Here is a 19,725-nt window from a genome sequence, read left to right on the forward strand (position 1 = left end):
TGCATTTGTATGCAAGAATAACAAATTATCAGAAAGAGAAATTAAAAAAATAACCCCATTCACAACTACATAAAAGAGAATAAAATACCCACGAATAATTTCAGCTGCGAAGGTGAAAGCCCTGCACTCAGGGAACCGGGAGACAGTGACGAGAGGAACCGGCGATGGTGCGAGTATCGGAGAGACTCTGGCTGAGGCCCAGAAGAGTGCCGCCGAAATCCCCAACGGATCGACGCAATTCCTACCGAAACACCGATGGCACTTCTCATAGAGCTAGAATAAGCGACTTACAATTCATACGGAAACAGAGAAGACCCCCAGCCAAAGCAGTCTTGAGAAAGAGAACAAAGCTGGAGGAATCACGGTCCCTGGTTTCTTACACGAGAAGCTTAATAGCCCCAACGGTCTGGTCCCGGCACAAGAAGAGACACACAGAGCAATGCGGTCGGACAGAGCTGAGGACGCAAGCCGTCCTTCTACGGTTACTTTATCTGCGACAAAGGCCACAAGCATATGCAACGGGGAAGAGACAGTCTTTCCGATCACGGTCAGGAAACCGGACAGCCACATGCGGAAGAATGAAACCAGACTACCTTCTTAGACCAGACAGAGAAATGAATTCAAAATGGATAGAGACTTCCATGTAAAACCTGAAACCATAAAACTTCTAGAAGAAAACACAGGCAGGAAGCTCTCTGACGCTAGTACTAGTGATTTTTTTTGGATCTGTCTCCTTAGGCAAGAACAACAAAAAAACCCCCAAAAATAAACAAATGGGACTATATCAAACTAAAATGCTTTTGCACAGCGAAGGAAATCAGCAACTACCTGAATAGGTAACCTACTGAACAGGAGAAGGTATTTGAAAATGACATCTCTGATATCCAAAATATATAAAGAGCTCAGAAAAGTCAACGTAAAAAAACTCAACCAGGTAGAGGGCCTGAACAGACCAGTTTTCTAAAGAAGACGTGGGGACGGCCAACGGGCACATGGAAAGAGGCGCCGCGTCCCTCACCGTCGTGGAAATGCACACCAACACCACAACGTGGTGTTACCTCACACCTCTCAGAACGGCCGGTATCAAAGGCAAAAAACAAGGGTTGGGGAGGGCGTGAAGCAAGCGGCACCGTGTGCATCGCCGGAGGAACGCAAGCGGGTACAGCCACTCTGGAAAAGAACATGGAGGTTCTTCAAAAAATTAAAAACAGAGTTAGCGTACGATCCAGCAAGCTTGCTTTTGGGCACTTATCTGAGGATAATGAAACCGTGAACTCAAAAAGACGTGTGCCCCTCTATGTTCACTACAAGACCGTGTATGCTAACAGTCCACACGTGGCAGCCACCTGCACGTCGGTCAGCGGACGAGCAGGTAAAAACGGTGCGGCGCAGACACACGACAGAGTACTACTCAGCCGTCAAGGGAGTGAAAGCTTGCCGTCTGTGGCATGGGTGGCTCTACGGACGGGCATCCGAGTGAAATAAGTCAAAGAAACACTATGCCTTCACCCACATGTGAAATCTAAAAAACAAAACGAACAAAACAGAAGCAGACTCAGACGCAGAGAACAAACTGACAGTTGCCAGAGGGAGGGGAAGACTAGAACAGGTGACGCGGACCAAGACGGGTAAACCCTCAGGTGGACAGTAACTAAGACACAGGAAGCTAACGGACAGCACAGACAACAGCCAGCATCACCGTCACAGCGTTCCATGGCGGGGATTCCCTAATGTCCACAGCTGCTGAGTCCCTGCGCGGTACCCCCGAGACAGACGCAATATTGTGTGTTCATCGTCCCTCCACAACAGCAACAACTAAGGAACAAGGATCTCGGGCCCCAAGTGTTGCCAAAAAACACTCACTGTCCCCTAAAGCGATTTCAGCGAGAACAAAGCGTACGGGTCAGGGTGCACTGGGGCCCCCTTTCTGGGGCAGCGGCGACGGCAGTCATCGGGAGGGGCTGGGCAGGAAGGGACGCGGTGCGCACTCTCCGTGGGGGGGGGGGGGACGACAAAGCAGGTGACCACGGAGCCATCGCTACCTTGCTGCAGACGGCCTTCACTCTGTGGAGCCTGTCCAGGGCCTCCTGCGGATTCCCCAGGTACTGCTGAAGCTCCGCATGCAGGATCCGCATGGAGAAGGGGACCATGGAGCCTGGAATCAGAATCAGAGTTGAGTCAGTCCGCTGTCCTTCTGCACGCTTCCATACATCACACACTTCAAGGAGGGAACAGCCAATGTCCCCGCGGACGGGCCGACACAATCCCTGCATTTCCTGGTAAAATATCCAACGATGCCAGTGATAAAATACCTGCCGGTTTTCTCAGTAAAGCCGTGTAGACGTACGTTCTAGACAACGACCAGAGGAGAAAGGCGGAGGTCCCTACCGTTGCCGTAGCTGTGCTTTAACTAGGGACTGCCTCCTCCTCCAGTAAAAGAAGCCACAAAACACTCAAGGATTTCTGAACTGTGTTTTTGGTATGACAAGCTCAAGCGGGAGGCTGCTGACTTAGGCTGGCGTCCCTAGAAGGAGACCCCGAAAGGATGCTCCGCGAGCACGTGAGGATGAGGCAAGGAAAGCGAGTGAAGGGGAGTCTCGGGCCCAGGTCGAGGCTGGAGCTTAGCCTGACTCGGTGACGTGTGAGTGCGTGTACACGTGTGTGCGTGCCCGCGTGTGTGTGTGTGGCTCTGGGCAAAGGCTCTGTCACAGGTGCCCGACAGCAGGCAAGGGAGCTGCACATGAAAACTCCGCCCCCAGGCCCGGCCCCCGGGGACCGTCGGCGAGCGAGCTGCGGGGGGACAGGGCAGCTCTCCGAAGAAGGGCTGCCCCCGAAGTGACCTGAGACGGTGTCTGGTTGTGGCTACGTCTCCCAGGATGAGGGGATGTCTTTATTGATGCCATGTCTCTTCTCCCAGGACTGGAATCTGACATACGGTATGTACACGAAGTACATAAAAACCATGAAATAACCAAACAGCCTGAGCTGCTCACACAGGAGATAATGGGTGTGAAGGGGGCAACATGGGGCGACCCTGCAGAGTCAGAGGAGGCTCTTCCAGCAGACTAGAGGGAAATGTCTGGATGCAAAGTACAGTTTGGAGATGGTCAGCAAACAAGCTACAGGACACCTGCAAGCGACTCAGCCTCTCCGTCCTCTGCATGCCCGCCGGACCGCTAATCGCCAAGGCGAGTCCACCGCGAGCCACACCAAGACGGCTTCCCAACCGAGCTGCTCCTTCCCTGACATGCTGGGATGCTCTGTGGCATTTAACAAAGACAGAAGGAAGACCTACAGGGAAGTCACAAATAAGGAACTCCACAAAATGTAGCTTCTGTGGTGATTTTAAGTCCAGAGAAAAGAAAGATGACAGTTATTGAATTAAAAAAAAATTTTTTTAAATGCCCCCCCCCCCACCCGACTTGGTTTTTTAGAACACTAGAGCACTACATAATTCCTATGTCTGAAGAGGATAAATGACTGAATTTCCATTCTGAAATGAGCTGTCTCTGGTTCCTGGAAAGAAGCATCTTGACCGTGAGCATCACTCACTACAGGACTGTGCTACCCTGGCGGGCCACGCATTCGTGGTGTCATTTCCAACCCTTCGTATGAAGTCAAGAGCAGGTGATAATCATTCCCACATGGGTCAGAATTCACCTGCAGACAGAGAATACCTCTAGAACTCTGTAAGTTCTGTAGGATAAGCACAGACACAACCTTCGACTGCACGTTCCCAAACCGGTTTGTAAATGAGCTGAATACAAGACGAGGTGGCAGAAGCACGAGCTGTGCACACCGCGAGTGCCCTCGCAGCCGAGGACGTGTCTGTGGTTAAAAGGACATGCAAAGTCATTTGGAGCTAAATGAGAGTTAAAGTACAACTTATCAAAATTTGTGAGATGCTGCAAAAGCAGTGCTAGGAGGGCATTTTACAGCATTAGATGAATATATTTGAAAAGAAAGAAAATCTCAAAATCCGCATGTTCCACCTTAGAATACTAGAGAGAGGCGTGCAATATAGAAGAAAAAGAAAAAAAAATTAGAGCAGATTTCAATGGCATCAAAAACACGAAATCAAAAGAGAAAACCAATAAAACTCAAAGTTGGTTTTTTGATAAAATTACTAAAACTGATAAGCCTCTAGCCAGGCTAACAAAGAAATGAAAGAGAGGACATGAATTACTGATATCAGAAATATAAGAGAGGTCATCACTACTGATTACATGGACATTAAAAAGATAATAAAGGAATACCATGAGGAACTCCATGACCACAAATTTTGTAACCTAGATGAAACGGACTAATTCCCTCAAATATACAATTTAATAAAAATCACACAAAAAGGAAGAGATAATCTGAGTAGGCCAATCATCTACTTAAAAATTAAACCAAGAAATAATAACCTTTCAAAACAGAAAGCACCAGGCCCAGATGGTTTCACTGGTGAACTTCACCAACCATTTGGGGAAGAAATGATACCAATTCTCTCCACTCTGTTCCAGGAAATAGATGCAGAGGGGACACTGCCTCATCTATTCTATGAGGCTAGCAGAACGTTAATACCCAAACTAGACAATCACATCACAGGAAAAGAAAACTATAGACCAGTATGGCTCAGGAATGCAGATACAGATATCATCAACAATCAGCAGATCAAATCCAATTAAACAGAATCCAACAAAAAATTAGCAAATTAAACCCAAAGGTGCATAAAAAGAATTATATACCATGACCAAGTGGGATTTATTCCAGCTACGAAAGCCCGGTCCAACACTCAAAAATCATTGTACCCCACCACATCAAAGAGGCTAAACAAGAAAAGGCACATGGTGTACCAACAGATGCGAAAACCACATCTGACCAAATACGTCGTGATAAAAACTCTCAGCAAAGGAACGGAGAACTTCCTCTGCTTGATAAGAGACATCTACAGAAACCTATAGCTAACAACAGCCTTAGCGATGAGAAACTGAATGTTTTCCCCCCTAAGATCCTGAACAGGGAAAGGATGTCCTCTTTTTACCACTCCTATTGCACATGATACTAGAAGTCCTAATTAATACAATAAGACCAAAAAAAAAAAAAGGGAAAAAGGTGTATAGGTTAGAAAGAAGAAATAAAACTGTTTTTGCAGATTATAAAATCATCTACAGGGAAAATCCCAAAGAACTGACAAAAAACAAAAACAACCTTCCTCAACAAATAAGCAAGTAAAGGAACAGATACAAGGTTAATCTGTAAGTCAACTGGTCTGACTTACACCAGCAATGAATAACTGAAATTTGAAATAAAAAGCACAAGAGCATTGGGGTGCCTGGGTGGCTCAGCCACTGAAGGTCATGGTCTCGGGGTCCTGGGATCCAGCCACGTGTCAGGCTCCCTACCCAGCAGGGAGCCTGCTTTTCCCTCTTCCTCTGCTTCTCCTCCCTGCTGGCGCATTCTCTCTCAAATATATAAATAAAATCTTTTAAAAAAAAAAAAAAAGAGAAAAAAATACTTCAAAACAAAACCAAAACAAAACAAAATCCCAAAACAGTACTATTTATGTTAACCCCAACATAAATAAAATAGGAAGATATAAATCTGGCAATACATGCACAAAGTCTTTATGAGGCCAATCAGAAGGCTCTGGCGAGAGAAGGCCAAGAAGATGTGAATGACGGGAAAGGTGCTCCCGGAACAGACAGGAAGACTCCGCAGTGCCGAGGTGTCCATCTCACAGCTTCATCTGCAGAACCAAAGCCATCACAGCCAAAGCCCCCTGTGATTCTGTGGACGTGGACGTTCTGATCCGCAGCTGTACGCGGGGAGGGAGAAGATGATACATTTACATTATTCACGACGCTGAAGAGATGAGCAAAGCCAGAGAACAGACACCGCCCAGCTTTACAACTTACTGTGACAGTAGTGGAACAAAGACTGTGACACTAGCAGAAGAACAGAACACGTCCATGGAACAGAACGGAAAGCCCAGAAACAGGCTTCATAAATGCAGTCAACTGATCTCTGACACAGGGGTAAAGCTAAGTCAATGGAGAAAGGGCAGTCCCTTCAGCAAACAATGCTGGGACGACTAGACACCTAAGTGGGGGTAAAGACCCCCATCCTTCATAAAGCTCAAGTCAATATGGGTAACAGACCTAAATGTAAAATGCAAAGCTGTGAAATGTCTAGAAGAGAACACAAGAGAAAATCTAAGCGACCTGGGTCTGGGGATAACTTTTTAGATACAAAACCAAAAACACTATCCATAAAAGAAAAAAAAAAAAAAAACACCACTAGACTCCTTAAAATTAAAAACTGCCCCATGAAAGAAGATGTCAAGAGAACAAGAAGACAAGCCAAAGACTGGGGGAAAATATCAGCAAAACACACATCTGGTAAGGGGCTTGTATCCAAATACACAAAGAACTCTTAAAAATCAACAGTAAGAAAACAACTCAGTAAATGGACAACAGATCTGAACAGATACCTTGACAAAGGTGTACAGATGAAAAAAAAGCAAGAAAAATGTGCTCCATCATAGACATGTCATTAGGGAGCTACAAACTGCAAATTAAAACAATGTAACAGTATCACTAGACACCCATGAGAATGGTTAAAATCCAGAAAGCTGATAACACCAAATGCTGGTGAAGATGTGGAGCAACAGGAACTCTCATTCATCGCTGCTGAAAATGCAGATGGTACAACTGCTCCGGCAGACAGGCCGGCGGTTACCAAACACAGGCGTACCGTATAGTCCCGTGTTATTTACCCACGCGCTTTCAGAATGTGTGTCCACACAAAACCGGGCACAAGAAAGTGACTTTATTTGTCATTGCCCCAAACCAGAAGCAACCAAGATGTCTTCTGACAGGTGAGTGAATAAACTGTGGTACATCCAGACAATACTTTTCAGGACTAAAGTGAAATTAGCTACCAAACCACAAAAAGGCCTGGAGGCATCCTAAATGCACCTGGCTACGTAGAAGACGCCAGCCTGAAAAGGCTGTATATTACAGGATTCCAGCAAGAGGACAATCTGCAAGGGGCAACTCTACGAAGCCAGTCAAAATGTCGCTGGTTTCCTGGGGCTCAGCGGGAGGGAAGACAGAGGATGGAAGGGCAGTGAAACTATTCTGTGGGACACCATAATGACAGGTACGAGTCTTTATCCATTTGTCCAGACTCAAAGAACGTACACCACCAGGATTGAGTTCTAACAGGAATTTAGTAACAATGTACCAATCTATTATAACAAATGTCTTACACAAATGCAATATGTTAACAATAATACAAGATATTAATGAAAACTGCACAGAAGAGAGGGTATATGGAACTTTCTGTACTATCTGTTCAATGTTTCTGTAAATATGAAGCACCCTTAAACATAAATATTTAGGAAAATGTAGTTTTCAGTAAGCACCACTGGGATATGTAGAAGGCCACATGAAAAAAGGTAAAATTGGATCCATTCCTTAAGAAGGAAAAAAAACTGTGTTTGGGGGATCTCAAATTGGAATTAAAATATATTTTTTCTTAGAAATGCTAAATATGGGGGCACCTGGGCTCCTCAGTGGTTTGGGCCTCTGCCTTTGACCTGGGTCATGATCTCAGGGTCCTGGGATCCTGAGCCCCGCATTGGGCTCTCTGCTTGGTGGGGAGCCTGCTTCCTCCTCTCTCTCTCTCTCTCTGCCTCACTGCCTACTTGTGATCTCTCTGCCTACTTGTGACCTCTCTCTATCAAATACAAAACTAAATAAAATCTTTAAAAAAAAGAAATACTAAATATGGTAGCCAGTTATAACTGAAGGAGTGATATTAGTTCTCTATTCAAGATACATTTAATGGTTAAAGAGACCTTTGTGAGCTGACCTAAGTGCCTAACTAGGTATAGATTGAATTTTATGGAAAATACTTTCTAAGTACTGGCTACTTTGTACATGAACTTGTGGAGTGCCACTGGTGAAGCAAGCAGTCTGCTCATAGTTAAACCATAGAAAAGTGGTCTGCAGTTTGATGAATGTTATGAAAATGTTTTTGTATAAAAAAATTTTCTGTATGGTATATGAGAAGCTGCAAAGTTCACAGCTTCAAATGAAATATTTACTTTTAGCTGAAGGAGACGAAAAGTAAATTAAAATTATTTTAATTAGTTGCATAAAGATATGCAGGCAGGTAGAGGAAGGTATCAACAGATTTCGGAAAGCAATCAGACACCCGAGTGAACTCAAAGCTAAGGGGACCCCTATGGAATATGGGAACTACACGGAACCCCACTTCTCAGCATGGTCCTTCCCCCAACTGCTGACTGGGGCTCTGTGGGGACCTACCTTGTGCGACCCTGCCTCCGCCTAGGCTCCGGGGGCCCCGAGCGCGCAGGAACACTGAAAAAGCCCTGCTCCAACCCACGACCTCCCTGACGTGAGTTTAAAGCGTCCCAGCCCCAGGGCCACCCAGCTGCCATCTGCACCTGCCTGGACGTGCCTGCACACGCCCAGCCCCGACTGGCCGTCAGCATCACAATATCCATCACACACCGCATGGTGCAAGTCTCCCTCCTTAGCTACATGATGTTTTCCCGCTATTGGCTGTTCTTCTTTCTAAGACAAATACAAGGTGTTCAGAGGTGGACCAGGGTGAGGGGATGGGAGAGTGCAGAACCGTGAGTGCATGTGAGCCCTGCTGGGCACGTCCGCCCGTCGGCCTCTGTGCGCAGAGCCGGCCCGGGGAAGAGGCATCCCACACTCCTGCCCCTGATGTAGGGTTTCTCGGCTCCCTTCGGTCCTGCATCTGTACAGCAGCTCTCACAGCCGCTTTCTCGTGGCAGGGGGTAAGACAAAATTCACCCACGTCTTCCTTGAATGTGGGGACATACATAAAATCACAAAACTAATACTAGTGAAGCAAAAATTCTTTCATGTTAAGAAAAAACATAGCATGTTATTTTAGAACTACTAACACGTGCTCCCTTGCCCTGATGTAACAGTGAGAGGGAACAACTCGGCGGAGTCCCGGATCCCCTGCCGCCATGAGGCCTCTGTCCCCCGCTTCTCCCGTGCAGACAGGATGTGCCTGGGGTTCTGGGGCAGAGAGGGCACTGCTGTCCGCTCGGGCTGGCGGTAGCGCGCCCTCTGGGCGCAGCCTGCGGACCTCTCTGTCCCTGCTCGTGTGCACCTGCCAGTCCCGTGCCCCTCGCAGCATGGGCACCACACTGTCGGCAGAGAGCCCCGGGCGGGGTGGCCGCAGGTCGCACTCAACGTGGCTCCCGGTGACATGAATCTGGGTGTTTGGACTTTTAAGGAAAAGCATATCAAAGCACCTTTACCTGGTTGCCTTAGTCCGGCCAGACCCCACCTCCGTGTCTGACGCTGGGACTCCTTGAAACCCTCAAGGCTGAGGGATGCTGAGTGCTGAAATGTGCACGCTTTCCCCACGAGCCCGAGGCCTCTCTCCTGCAGGGACAGCGTGCCTTGAAATACAGGGCTAGTCAGTATCTATGAGGACAAATCATTCCCAGTGGATCTGTTTTTCTAGAAGATTCCCAAGTATAGTCACGCCCTAACTCCAGGCTGCTGGAAGCATTCTCATTAATCATTTAGGAAACATTAAATGAAAATACTCCTATAAAATTCATTTCCGAGGGTCCTTTGCCATGCAGCGAGCCCACACTGCTAAGCACAGAGGCAGAGAGGACTCAGAAATGAAGCAGGCCTCGTGCTGGGCAGAGAACAGACTCAGACAAGTGGAGACACTTAGCTTCTCTGCGCAGGGGGTGCCCCTTCCTTCAGTAGCACAACTCTGCCGTGTGCGGGGCAGATGGGCGTCCTCGGGACGGGGCAGGGCTTCTGGGACGGGGCCACCCTGCCGTGAGGCCCAGCTGTGCAGATGCCCAGCAGAGCACCTACGGGGACGCACGGGCCCTCTGGCCTGCACTAACAGCACACATTCGGAGGACTCTGCCCGGGCATTACGGCGCTGCACGTGTTTCCCCGGACAGCTCCCTCGGCTCTGCTGGTCTCGCCTTGTTCTCGATTCTCCGACAGCCTGAGGAGGAGCAGCACCACTGGTATCTCTCCTTTCACTGCCCAGTTACTGGGACACGGGGCGCTGGATGGCTCTGCCTGACAAAGAACGTGGTGTCCCCGCCCTCACTGTAAGAACAGTCCTCAACAAAACTGCCCGCACCTTCAATGCTGCACTGTGTTAAAAGATTATTTATTTAATTGAAAGAGAGCCAGCTCAGAGGCACATCAGCAGGGGGAGGGGCATAAGGAGACGCACCCCCCTCACCGAGCAGGGACCCTGACATGGGACTTGATCTCAGGACCTTGAGATCATGACCCAAGCCGAAGGCAGACGTTTCGTTTCGCTGACTGAGCTATTCAGGTGCCCCTGGCTCTGCATTTTAAATTACAAAGTCCCACAAGCAAACGGAGCATCTCCTGAAGTTTCCCGGTGATTTATTAGGTAAACGGGAAATCCAGGGCCGTTCTGGTGCACAAGCCACCGACACGCCGCCTCCACGGGAGTCTGGGAGGGCTGTGTGTGACCCGGTCTGTCACTGCAGCCGTTCTTGAGTGAGACAGGCTCAGGGGTGTTCTTTTTTTTAAACATTCTTTTTTAAAAATTTTATTTATTTATTTGACAGACAGAGATCACAAGTAGGCAGAGAGGCAGGCAGAGAGAGAGGGGGAAGCTGGCTCCCCGCTGAGCAGAGAGCCCAATGTGGGACTCGATCCTAGGACCCTGAGATCATGACCTGAGCTGAAAGCAGAAGCTCTACCCACTGAGCCACCCAGGTGCCCCGGGTCAGGGGTGTTCTAACGATAGCAATGGAACCCCAAATGGAACACTTCCATGTCTATAAGGATTTCTTCTAGGAAAAGACTGGAAATGCCAAACTTTATTAAAATGAAGAGCCTGTGAAAAGAAGTAAAATTAATAACCAGCTTGCTCAGAGTGAGGAAAATAGGCATCAAATGATAAATGCCCAAGAGCTCTGGCAAAAACTGGAAATGTGACCTGAGCAAAAGAGGTGAACTCCAAGAGGTGAACTAATTTTGTCACAGAAAACAAAACAAGACGTTTGAAGCACGCTGAGCAATCAGTTCTGAGCCATCACGTATGGTGACGCGCTGGAGAAGAGCTTTCAGATGTGGACTAGGAACCAGAAATGTGAACCACGTACTCCGGAGAGAAGCAGAGAAGGATGAGAGACCAGTGACGATCCACCTTCACTTCCGGAGGAGGGCGGAGGTGAGGAAGGTAAGAGGGCAGCGTCCAAGTCAAGTGTCTGCCTCAGCAGTTTCGGTCTGACTTGGTACCTGTCAGGACTCAGTTCCGAAATACGATTTCATAGGACACCATCGTACGCAGCTCTAAGAATTCCCACTTAGCACACAGACCTAGACTCTGTATGAGAGGAGCTGCTGCGTTTATTTATTTTAAAGATGTTATTTACTTATTTGACAGACAGAGATCACAAGCAGGCAGAGAGGCAGGCAGGGGTGGGGGAAGCAGGCTCCCTGCTGAGCAGAGAGCCCGATGCGGGGCTGGATCCCAGGACCCTGGGATCATGACCCGAGTGAAGGCAGAGGCTTTAACCCACTGAGCCACCCAGACACCCTGCCTCTGCGTTTCTTAAACACCACACTAAGCAGCATCAAAATAGACTTTATTTCCCACCTTCGGCTTCAAAGTTTTCCTCCAGACGCAGAGAAAGTTGAGTGAACTCTTTAATGTCGAGAAGCACTTTGAAAACCCAAAGCGCTGTGTAAGCTTTGCCCGCCCACTTTCATCACGGCTCTTTCTTTTGAACAAGAGAGAGAATTCCACACAGCGGATTAAAAAGGTGGTGCTGGGATGCTGGGCAATCTCACTGTCCTACAAGTCGCGGATCTAAACGATGGAGACCCCACCCGCGTCGGGGATGCACACTTCAGTGTTTGTGCAGATGCACACACAACACGAGTGATACACAGCACGAGCCCCAACGTAACCATCAGCAGCTGTCAACCACGTGCTGACCCTGGTTCATCCACTGTCACAGACACGCCACACCAGAGCAAGACGTTAGTGAAGAGACACAATGAATGATCTCGTTGCGTCATCCGTAGGTACAACCCCTGCCTACAAGTCTCATGAAGACAAGCCCTTCAGAGGGCAGAGCAGTGTGCTCCAGGATTAACAATTACAGACTAAATATAATTTAATTAAAAGCAAATTAAAGAGAGAAGGTGATTACAAGCATATAAAGAATGACTCTCCAAAGGGAAACAGTGTGCAGGGTCTGGACAGGTGTGCCAAAACCCTATCACTCCCAGTCATTCCTCAGTGGTCAACATTAAAGACAAAAAACAAAAACATTCTTAATCTTGGCAAGAGTCTGGGGCCCACAACCCCCTTGCCATTTCCTCTTGCGACCCCCGCCGCAAAAGGTGGGGTGGCAGTGGGCTTCCAGAGGAGGCTGACTGCTCCCGGCGTGTGGAGGGAGTCGTGGGGCGGCTGTCTACAGGGTCAAGGAGGCTGGACCCATGTGGGAATGCTCACGAAGCCGAATGCGCACCCCGTCTGTTCCCATTACAGAAAGCTGAGGCGGCAGGGAGCCGGGGGTCAGGGTACGTTCGGGGAACATGCGAGGAACGGTCTGTGACAGCGCCTGACACAGCCCGGGGAGCTCTGTGTCGCCTCGGCCCTCCGAGGCTCCGGGCCCTGGGCACGTGAGCTGCTACACACTCTCTCTTCCACTAACCCGCCTCGTAAAGCTACTTCCATGCCCCCAGGGTGGTCACAGCAACCATGCACAGGAGCTCAGAGAGGAGAATGTTCCAGAAAGCTGTGTGGTGGGCGCTTCGCCTGTTCCAGCCTGCCTGGTCGGGTTCCAAGGACACTGGCAGGATCAGTCCCCACTACTTCGGACACAGCAGCACGTGGAAGCAAGGTGAGGACACTCCGAAACGTGACAGGCTGCGGACGTTTGTACGTCGAAATTACAGTATCTTCTAGCGCTGGAAACAATACTCCCGGAGCAGGAGAGGATGTTCGCAAGAGTCACAAAAGGCAAAAGATTAAATACTCGCAATATGTGAGGAACTGCGACAGGCCGGTAGCAGAAGACAACGACGGGAACACAGACCCGCCCTGGGAGTGAGCCCTGCAGAGGAAGCCCCAGCGGCCGCTTCCACGTACAAAAGGCATTTCAGGCAGGAGCATGAAGCTGAAGAGTGAGGTCAGACCTTCAGACCCACCAGACGGAAGCCTGACCAGTAATGACGGATTCACAGGCGCGGAAACAAGACCTCTTAAGGCTGTGGCGTTGGGAGTGTGAATCACTACAGCTGCTTCGGAAAGCAATCTGACTACTTCTTGTAACACTGAAAATACAGGGCGCTTGGGGGGCCCAGGCGGTTAAGCAGCTGCCTCTGGCTCAGGTCATGGTCCCGGGGTCCTGGGATCGAGCCCCACGTCGGGCTCCCTGCTCGGCGGGAGCCTGCTTCTCCCTCTCCTCCTGCCGCGCCCCTATTTGTGCGCACGCTCTGTCTAAGCAATAAATGAAATCTTAAAAAAAAAATTTGAAAATACAAACGCCGTGCAGCCAGGTAGTGGCACTTTTAACGTGTGCCTTAGAGACGCGCAAGAATGTGTGCACAGGGATGCGACCAAGGACGGTCGTTCAGGACTGTCACGCATGTCACCTCCCGGAAGTGGAACCTCCTACATGTCCCTCTGTATGGATGTGTATGGAAACGGACAATGTTCTGTGGGCGAAAGCAAACGAAGAAAGGTGTGCTTGCAGTGTGCATTTAAAACGTCCACCAGACACTTTCACCTGTCTGTGTGCACACGTGTGCGTGCCGTGGCATGAAAACAAGACTCATGAGCACACGTGACACACGCACGGGAGTGACTCCTCTGGGAGGGGAACAGGACTGAGGCGCGTGAAAGGCCACGTCGGTAACGCATCCCCGAGCTTATTACACAAATGGCTGAGGTAAATGTGGAAAAAATGTTAATATTTATTAATTATTTGAATGTTTAATAAAATTCCTTTTTGTATTTAAAAGTTGTTCAATTAATTGAACAAAGAAACTTGCCAATTAAGTACTTAATTGAGTATTTTTACTCAATTTACTAATTAAGTATTTAATTTCTCAATTAAGAAGTACTTAATTGCCAAAGAAATACTCAGTTTTGGCCGAATGAAGAGGAGAAAGGCCTCAAGCCGGCGGCACCCCAGACTGGGTTTCCCAGGGACAGAAGTGGTAAGAAAGGGGCAAACAGGAAGCGAGTGACACGGAAAGACCCAACACGGCCAACCGTGCAAACCAACCCGTGCACCGGCGTCTCCAGGTCAGAGAGGGCCCTACAGGCCGGAGTTAGAGCTCACGGAAGGGGACTTCTGTCTCAAAATCAGAGCGCTACGGAAAGAACGAACCTTTCAATACACTATCTTTCTTTCTCTCTGCCCCTGGACGCAGAGGCCATGTGTCCCGTGGAGCTCCATTTTCCTTCGTTTGACAGCTTCCACCCTCACCACCAGCGCTGATCTTTGGAGTTCCTGCACCTGGTGACAAGGACAGGGAGAGCTCGGTGGCCTAGTGTGCCCCTGAAGTGTTAACCCTGCTCAGGCCCCACTGCTTCGCTGCTCATCACCGGGTCTGGGCTCAAGCAACGCTCTGCCCGGCTGTGGAAAGTGCGAGCGAGGGCCCGACGCAGCAGCTCCTCCTCTGACCTCTGGGGCCCTGAGCAACAGGGGCCAGCGGTGGCCTCTGAAGGGAGGAAGCAGTAAGGACAGAGGCCTGGGGACAGGGTGGAGCCTGGGGTGGCTCAATGCTCTCCGCTGTTCTCTCAAGCAGGAGGGAGCGTTCAAACCCAGTAAGGGACAGTGTGGAGCTTCTGGAAACACACGCGCCACCCTTGAGACAGGCAGAAGTTAGCTACGAAACAGCTAGGCATGTATCAGACCACAATACTCTTCCTTTCTGGGATGAAAATTTAAAGAACAAAACAAAGCACTTCATAATTTTTACTCAGGACAATTTTGCTATGAATGTTGTGAATGCGTAAAAATCATGCCTGATATTTAAATAAAATATATTAAAGCTCGTTCATAAAACTTATTTATTTGTTTATAGTGGTATCGCCTCCTCTTTAAAGGATATCTTAATGACTTGTTTTGCTTATATACTGCAAGTTAAAATGAAACGAATGAATCAAAATCCTGCATTTAAGCTTGTTACATCACAAAATGAGAAAAAAAATAGGAAACCGTCAGCATATTGCTGCGGACGAATGTTCACACACTTTAGCGATAACGTATGGAGGATTTATGTCTATTTCATAATTTAAATTAGCTGCTTAATGATGCATGGCTACCATCTTCTCTTTATCCACATCCCAGTGCAATTTAATTTCCGGCAAAATCAGAAGCGTGTTTTCCTGGGGAATGAATGTCCTCCAAACTGAGGCTCGGGGTGACAGGGAGCGCCGCACCTGACCCTGAAGCCTCACGCCTCAGTTTACAGGAAGCTCGGCACCAGCGGCACCAAGGTGCGCTCCTGAAAGCCGGGTGGAGAAGGGCAGGGGCTCTGGACGGCAGGACGGAGCAAGCATTACCCGGCCAGCACAGGACTCACCCGACGTCTGGGCTCTTACTGGATCTTAACCCCCCGTGAGGAACGCAGAAGTAGCTGGTGGGCACGCAGTTGTACTGAACCTACTGTTCTCACAGACCTCAACAGGGGCGGAAAAAGGAGCACTTGGGAAGCTGTGTGCTTTAGGGAATCTAGGAGTTAAATCTCCCAAGAGATGGGCCTGTGTAGTCAAAGCTGAGTCTTGCCAGCTGCAGACGAGACACCCATCAACGCCACTGCCAGTCCCCACATCTGCATGGGGGCAGCCTCCTGCCCCCAGCACGATCACGCCGTGGGGCGGGCCTGGAGGCCGCGCTCTGCCTGCATTCAGGCGGGGTGGGAAGAAACATTTTTTATGCTGAAGGAAAACATAGCTGTTCCTCCTAAGTATGAGAATATCTTGTCCTTTTTTTTTTTTTTTTAAATTGTATTTATTTGCCAGAGAGAGCGAGCGTGGGAGAGAGAGCGAGCCAGAGTACAAGCAGGGGGAATGGAGGTAGAGGGAGAAGCAGGCTCCCCTCTGAGCAGAGATCCTGATGTGGGACTCGATCACAGGACCCTGAGATCATGACCTGAACCAAAGGTAGACACTCAATGTGGCATCCCCTATCGTGTCCTGTCTTGATTACCAAAGTCACCAGGCATCATTTATCAAGCAGAAATATACCGAAACACCCCCTTGGCCACTGCCCTTAACTCCTCCCTGGGCACCTTTCCTTCAGAGCCATCAGAAGTGGCTAGAGACTGATCTCCTTCTGGGATGGAAGTTTGCTTGTCGCCTTCCAGACACGGGAGGGGGCTCAAATGGCCGGAAATCATTCACCTGCGAGCTAGAGAAGTATCCCGCGAGCAACTAGGAGAAGGCCGCAGCCTCCGAACACCGTGGTCTCAATCTCCATGGCACAGGATATGGGGCTCCCCACAGCCGGGCCCCCACGGACAGAGCCCACCAGCCCTCGGCTTCCTGGGGCTGCAGCACAGGAGGAGACGTGCTCAGAGACCCAGCTGGGCCCACAGCAGTCACAGATCCTGCAGCGGAAGCGGCGCGGATGGTCGGTGGGCCTGGGCAGCCCCTGACCCACTTCTTCCACCTGGGGCGACACCAGAAGGCTGGGCTGTCCTCAGGAACACTGCTCCCAGTGGCTCCCAGCTTCCGTCGGGTCCCGGCCCTGACCTGACAGGCCACAGGCTGGGAAGACGTTTTACAAGTTTGGGAGGGGCCTGCTGTCTCCTCCTCTCTGCGCCCACGTGCCGCACTGCTTCATGTCCACCCTGTCAAGCTCGTCAAGCCAACAGGTCTGATTTCTACCCAGCTTTAGCTACAAAAACCCACCTTTCCCATTCACTTCTCTTCTACAAGGGGTAGCTTCCCTTTGTCAGAAGGAAGAAACAGGACTAACAACACTAGTGAGGCTAAAAGGCAGGAGAGCACCATGCTAGAAACCCCCTTCAAGCCTGGGCAGACTCGGTCACTCGCCTGGCTCCTGTACTCCCCGCACGGAGGGTAAACCCGATAAAGGAGAAAGCTTGCTCCTTCCCTGTGTCCCCCACTACAGAACCAGGATCCAAGTTTTAAGAGAAAACAGCACAAGAGGAAGCTGAGAAACGTGTTGTACTTCTGTCTCATGTGTTCACCTACTACTCATGTTAACCAAGTGAGACGCTGATGTAAGATCCCGACAACGCTACGGCCATCACGATCTTCGCTCTTCATCAGGCCTCTGCACTCTCTGCGCTGTACTCTATTTTCTCTCTGGCTCAGATTCTGTCTCCTGACAACCAGAACTTTCCTTTGCCCCTCCACAGTTACACCCCACAGATGCTGGCCAGCAGATCTCACAGAGGACGGCGGCTATCTACAGCGTGTTTCCGACGAACTAAGAACAGAACACGACAAAAGCCGACGCTGTCATCACCACACCCTGCGTGTAAGACCTTGCCCAACTGCCACAAACGCCCTAGGAAGCATCGGCCCTGCTGTCCTGGTAAGGACGCCAGATACAGAGACGCCGATCACTTGCCCAGGGCCCCATGCGACTAAGCAGAGAGCAGGACTTACTAGGAAGCTAGACAGAGGAGCCCTGGCCTTCAGCCACCATGGCACAAGTCCTCCCGAAGCTGGCTTCCGCTTGACAGCAACATGGGATGGGTTTCGACAGATCTACAAGGTTCTCCATCAAGAACCACTTGTTCTACCTCAAAGCTGCTCGTGCCCTGAAAGGCTCTCTGTCCTCTGCGCTCTCCCTTCCCCAGTCTGAGTTTCTTGCTCTCTGACAACCACCCCGTGCTGCCGCCCAGAGTCTTCCAAATGATAGCTGGGGCCCGCTGGGGGGCTGCAACCAGGTTTTTGAGCTCATTATCCACTTTAAAATCAGGCTAGAGACCAGCAGACAATGGCATGAAGTACTGTTGCAAGAACGTTTTGTTTTGTCTGTGTGTCTGCAGTAGTCATGATGTAGATTACTGCGTACATGGCAGCACCGTCAGAAAGTCCGAACAAAAACCACCGCTCAGGTCTAACACCGAGCCTTGCCGCTGTCCCTCAGCAGGTGCCCGAGTAGGGCTATTGGACAGGGAAGGGCTGCGTGGTGGGATGTCCAAGAAGCATGTCTAGAAAACTGAGTGAGGCTGTACCGTAAGTCAGGGCTCACTGCTAGGCTACTCACTTGGTTTTTCCAGACTGGATACGTTAGGGCAACGGAGGATGCTTACACTGTGTGAAGTGAAGCAAAGCAAAGCAAAACACATGCAAAGGCATAAGTATGAGCAGCACTGCCTTACCCCTTCGCCCTGGGTATACGTGAGGGTAGTACTCGTAATAGAGATCAGGCTGGTCTAGATTTCCAAAGGCCTCAAACTCCATCTCGGCATTCTGGAAAAGGCCCAGCTTCACCAGCAGTGCCAGCCTCACAAACCACAGCTAAAACACAGAATACAAGTGAAACAACAGGTTACCTATGAACGTCGGGTTCAGAAATTCCTACTCTGTACTAATCTGGCCGCAGAGCTTGATTCCCAGTGTAACAAAGCCTGCGCTCCGCTTCTTAGCACATGTGCCTAGTTACACGTTTATAAAAATTACTCTTGAGCTTAAGAAAAATGATGTACATGATTTTGTCTGATTTGGCCTCACCTGCCGACTGTTGCTGAGAATGGAATCCAGAGGGCGCGGGTGTGAGGGCGAGGGAGGGCGGGAAGAGGAGCCGGGCAGGAGGGCGGGCAGGGCGGGCAGGGCGGGCGCGGACAGAGCAGCCTCGGGGCGGGCGCTGCAGGGCAGGGAGTCGCCACAGCAGGAGGCAGAGGGGAGGCGTGGAGAGGACAGAGCGATGCGGGTGAGCGGTCAGCTCTGGGGGCTCAGAGGGGCTCCGGTCCGGGGGCAGCGTGGGGATCAGGAAAGGAAGACTAAACTCACGTTGATATTAAATTTGGGCTAAGAAAAATCTGTTTTTTGTTTTCATGCTGTTCTTCGTGCCACAGAAGGTTCCATCCCCTCCGTGTCCCCACTTTATGACCAACCCAAGGGGCCGTACCTGCAAGGAGTCTGCCGTGTGGCTGGTGGGCAGGCCGCTCTTGCCGTAGCCTTGGCCGTGGGCGGTGAGAAGGCGCCCGCACAGGTCAACCGCTGCCCTCCAGTTTTTGCAGCTCTGTAAGACATAGCAAGACGCGTCACCAAAAGCACAGCCACCCCCACACGTGGTGCCTGCGGCACCGGACCCAGCGCCAGCCACCCCTGGCAGTGACGGCGAGGCCACACCGTGGCTAGCACCGAGGACGCCACTTGCCAACACTGTGCGGGTCGTCAGGCAGGAAGGGTGCCGAGCCTGAGGCGCAGCGTGAGACAAGCAAATCCCAAGAACATTCAAGCTTAACAACTGACAGAACACAGGGCGGAGAATTGTTTTTTAAAATTTTATTTTATCTGAATTCAATTAATTGACATGTCAGGTACCGTTAGTTTCAGAGGTCGAGGTCAGTGACTCGTCAGTTGCGTAGGACATCAGCTCCTGTGGGAAAGCTCCTCCACCCCGTGACTGCTTTCCTCTGCAGCCACATAACTTTATTTCGCAATTTTCATAAAATGAAATCAATAATTTAACTTTATGGT

The 19,725-nt window shown here is 49.9% G+C and overlaps 1 protein-coding gene across 6 annotated transcripts in view; it reads right to left on the bottom strand.

Moving 5' to 3' along the window:
- The window catches only part of TRAPPC12 (trafficking protein particle complex 12), a 72,222-nt gene that overhangs the window by 23,722 nt on the left and 28,775 nt on the right, over positions 1-19,725 (bottom strand). For all 6 annotated transcript variants that reach the window (XR_004288086.1, XM_032353434.1, XM_032353435.1 and 3 more), the window contains exons 4-6: positions 19,151-19,264; positions 18,402-18,540; positions 2,043-2,155 (exon numbers count right to left, since the gene is read on the bottom strand). Coding sequence is in view for 5 of the 6 variants with exons in the window: in XM_032353434.1 (XP_032209325.1) it covers positions 2,043-2,155; positions 18,402-18,540; positions 19,151-19,264 (366 nt within the window). In the remaining variant the exon portion in view is untranslated. The remainder of the gene's footprint in view (positions 1-2,042; positions 2,156-18,401; positions 18,541-19,150; positions 19,265-19,725) is intronic.

This window comes from Mustela erminea, chromosome 7, assembly GCF_009829155.1.
Source record: "Mustela erminea isolate mMusErm1 chromosome 7, mMusErm1.Pri, whole genome shotgun sequence".
Classification (NCBI taxonomy): Eukaryota; Metazoa; Chordata; class Mammalia; order Carnivora; family Mustelidae; genus Mustela; species Mustela erminea.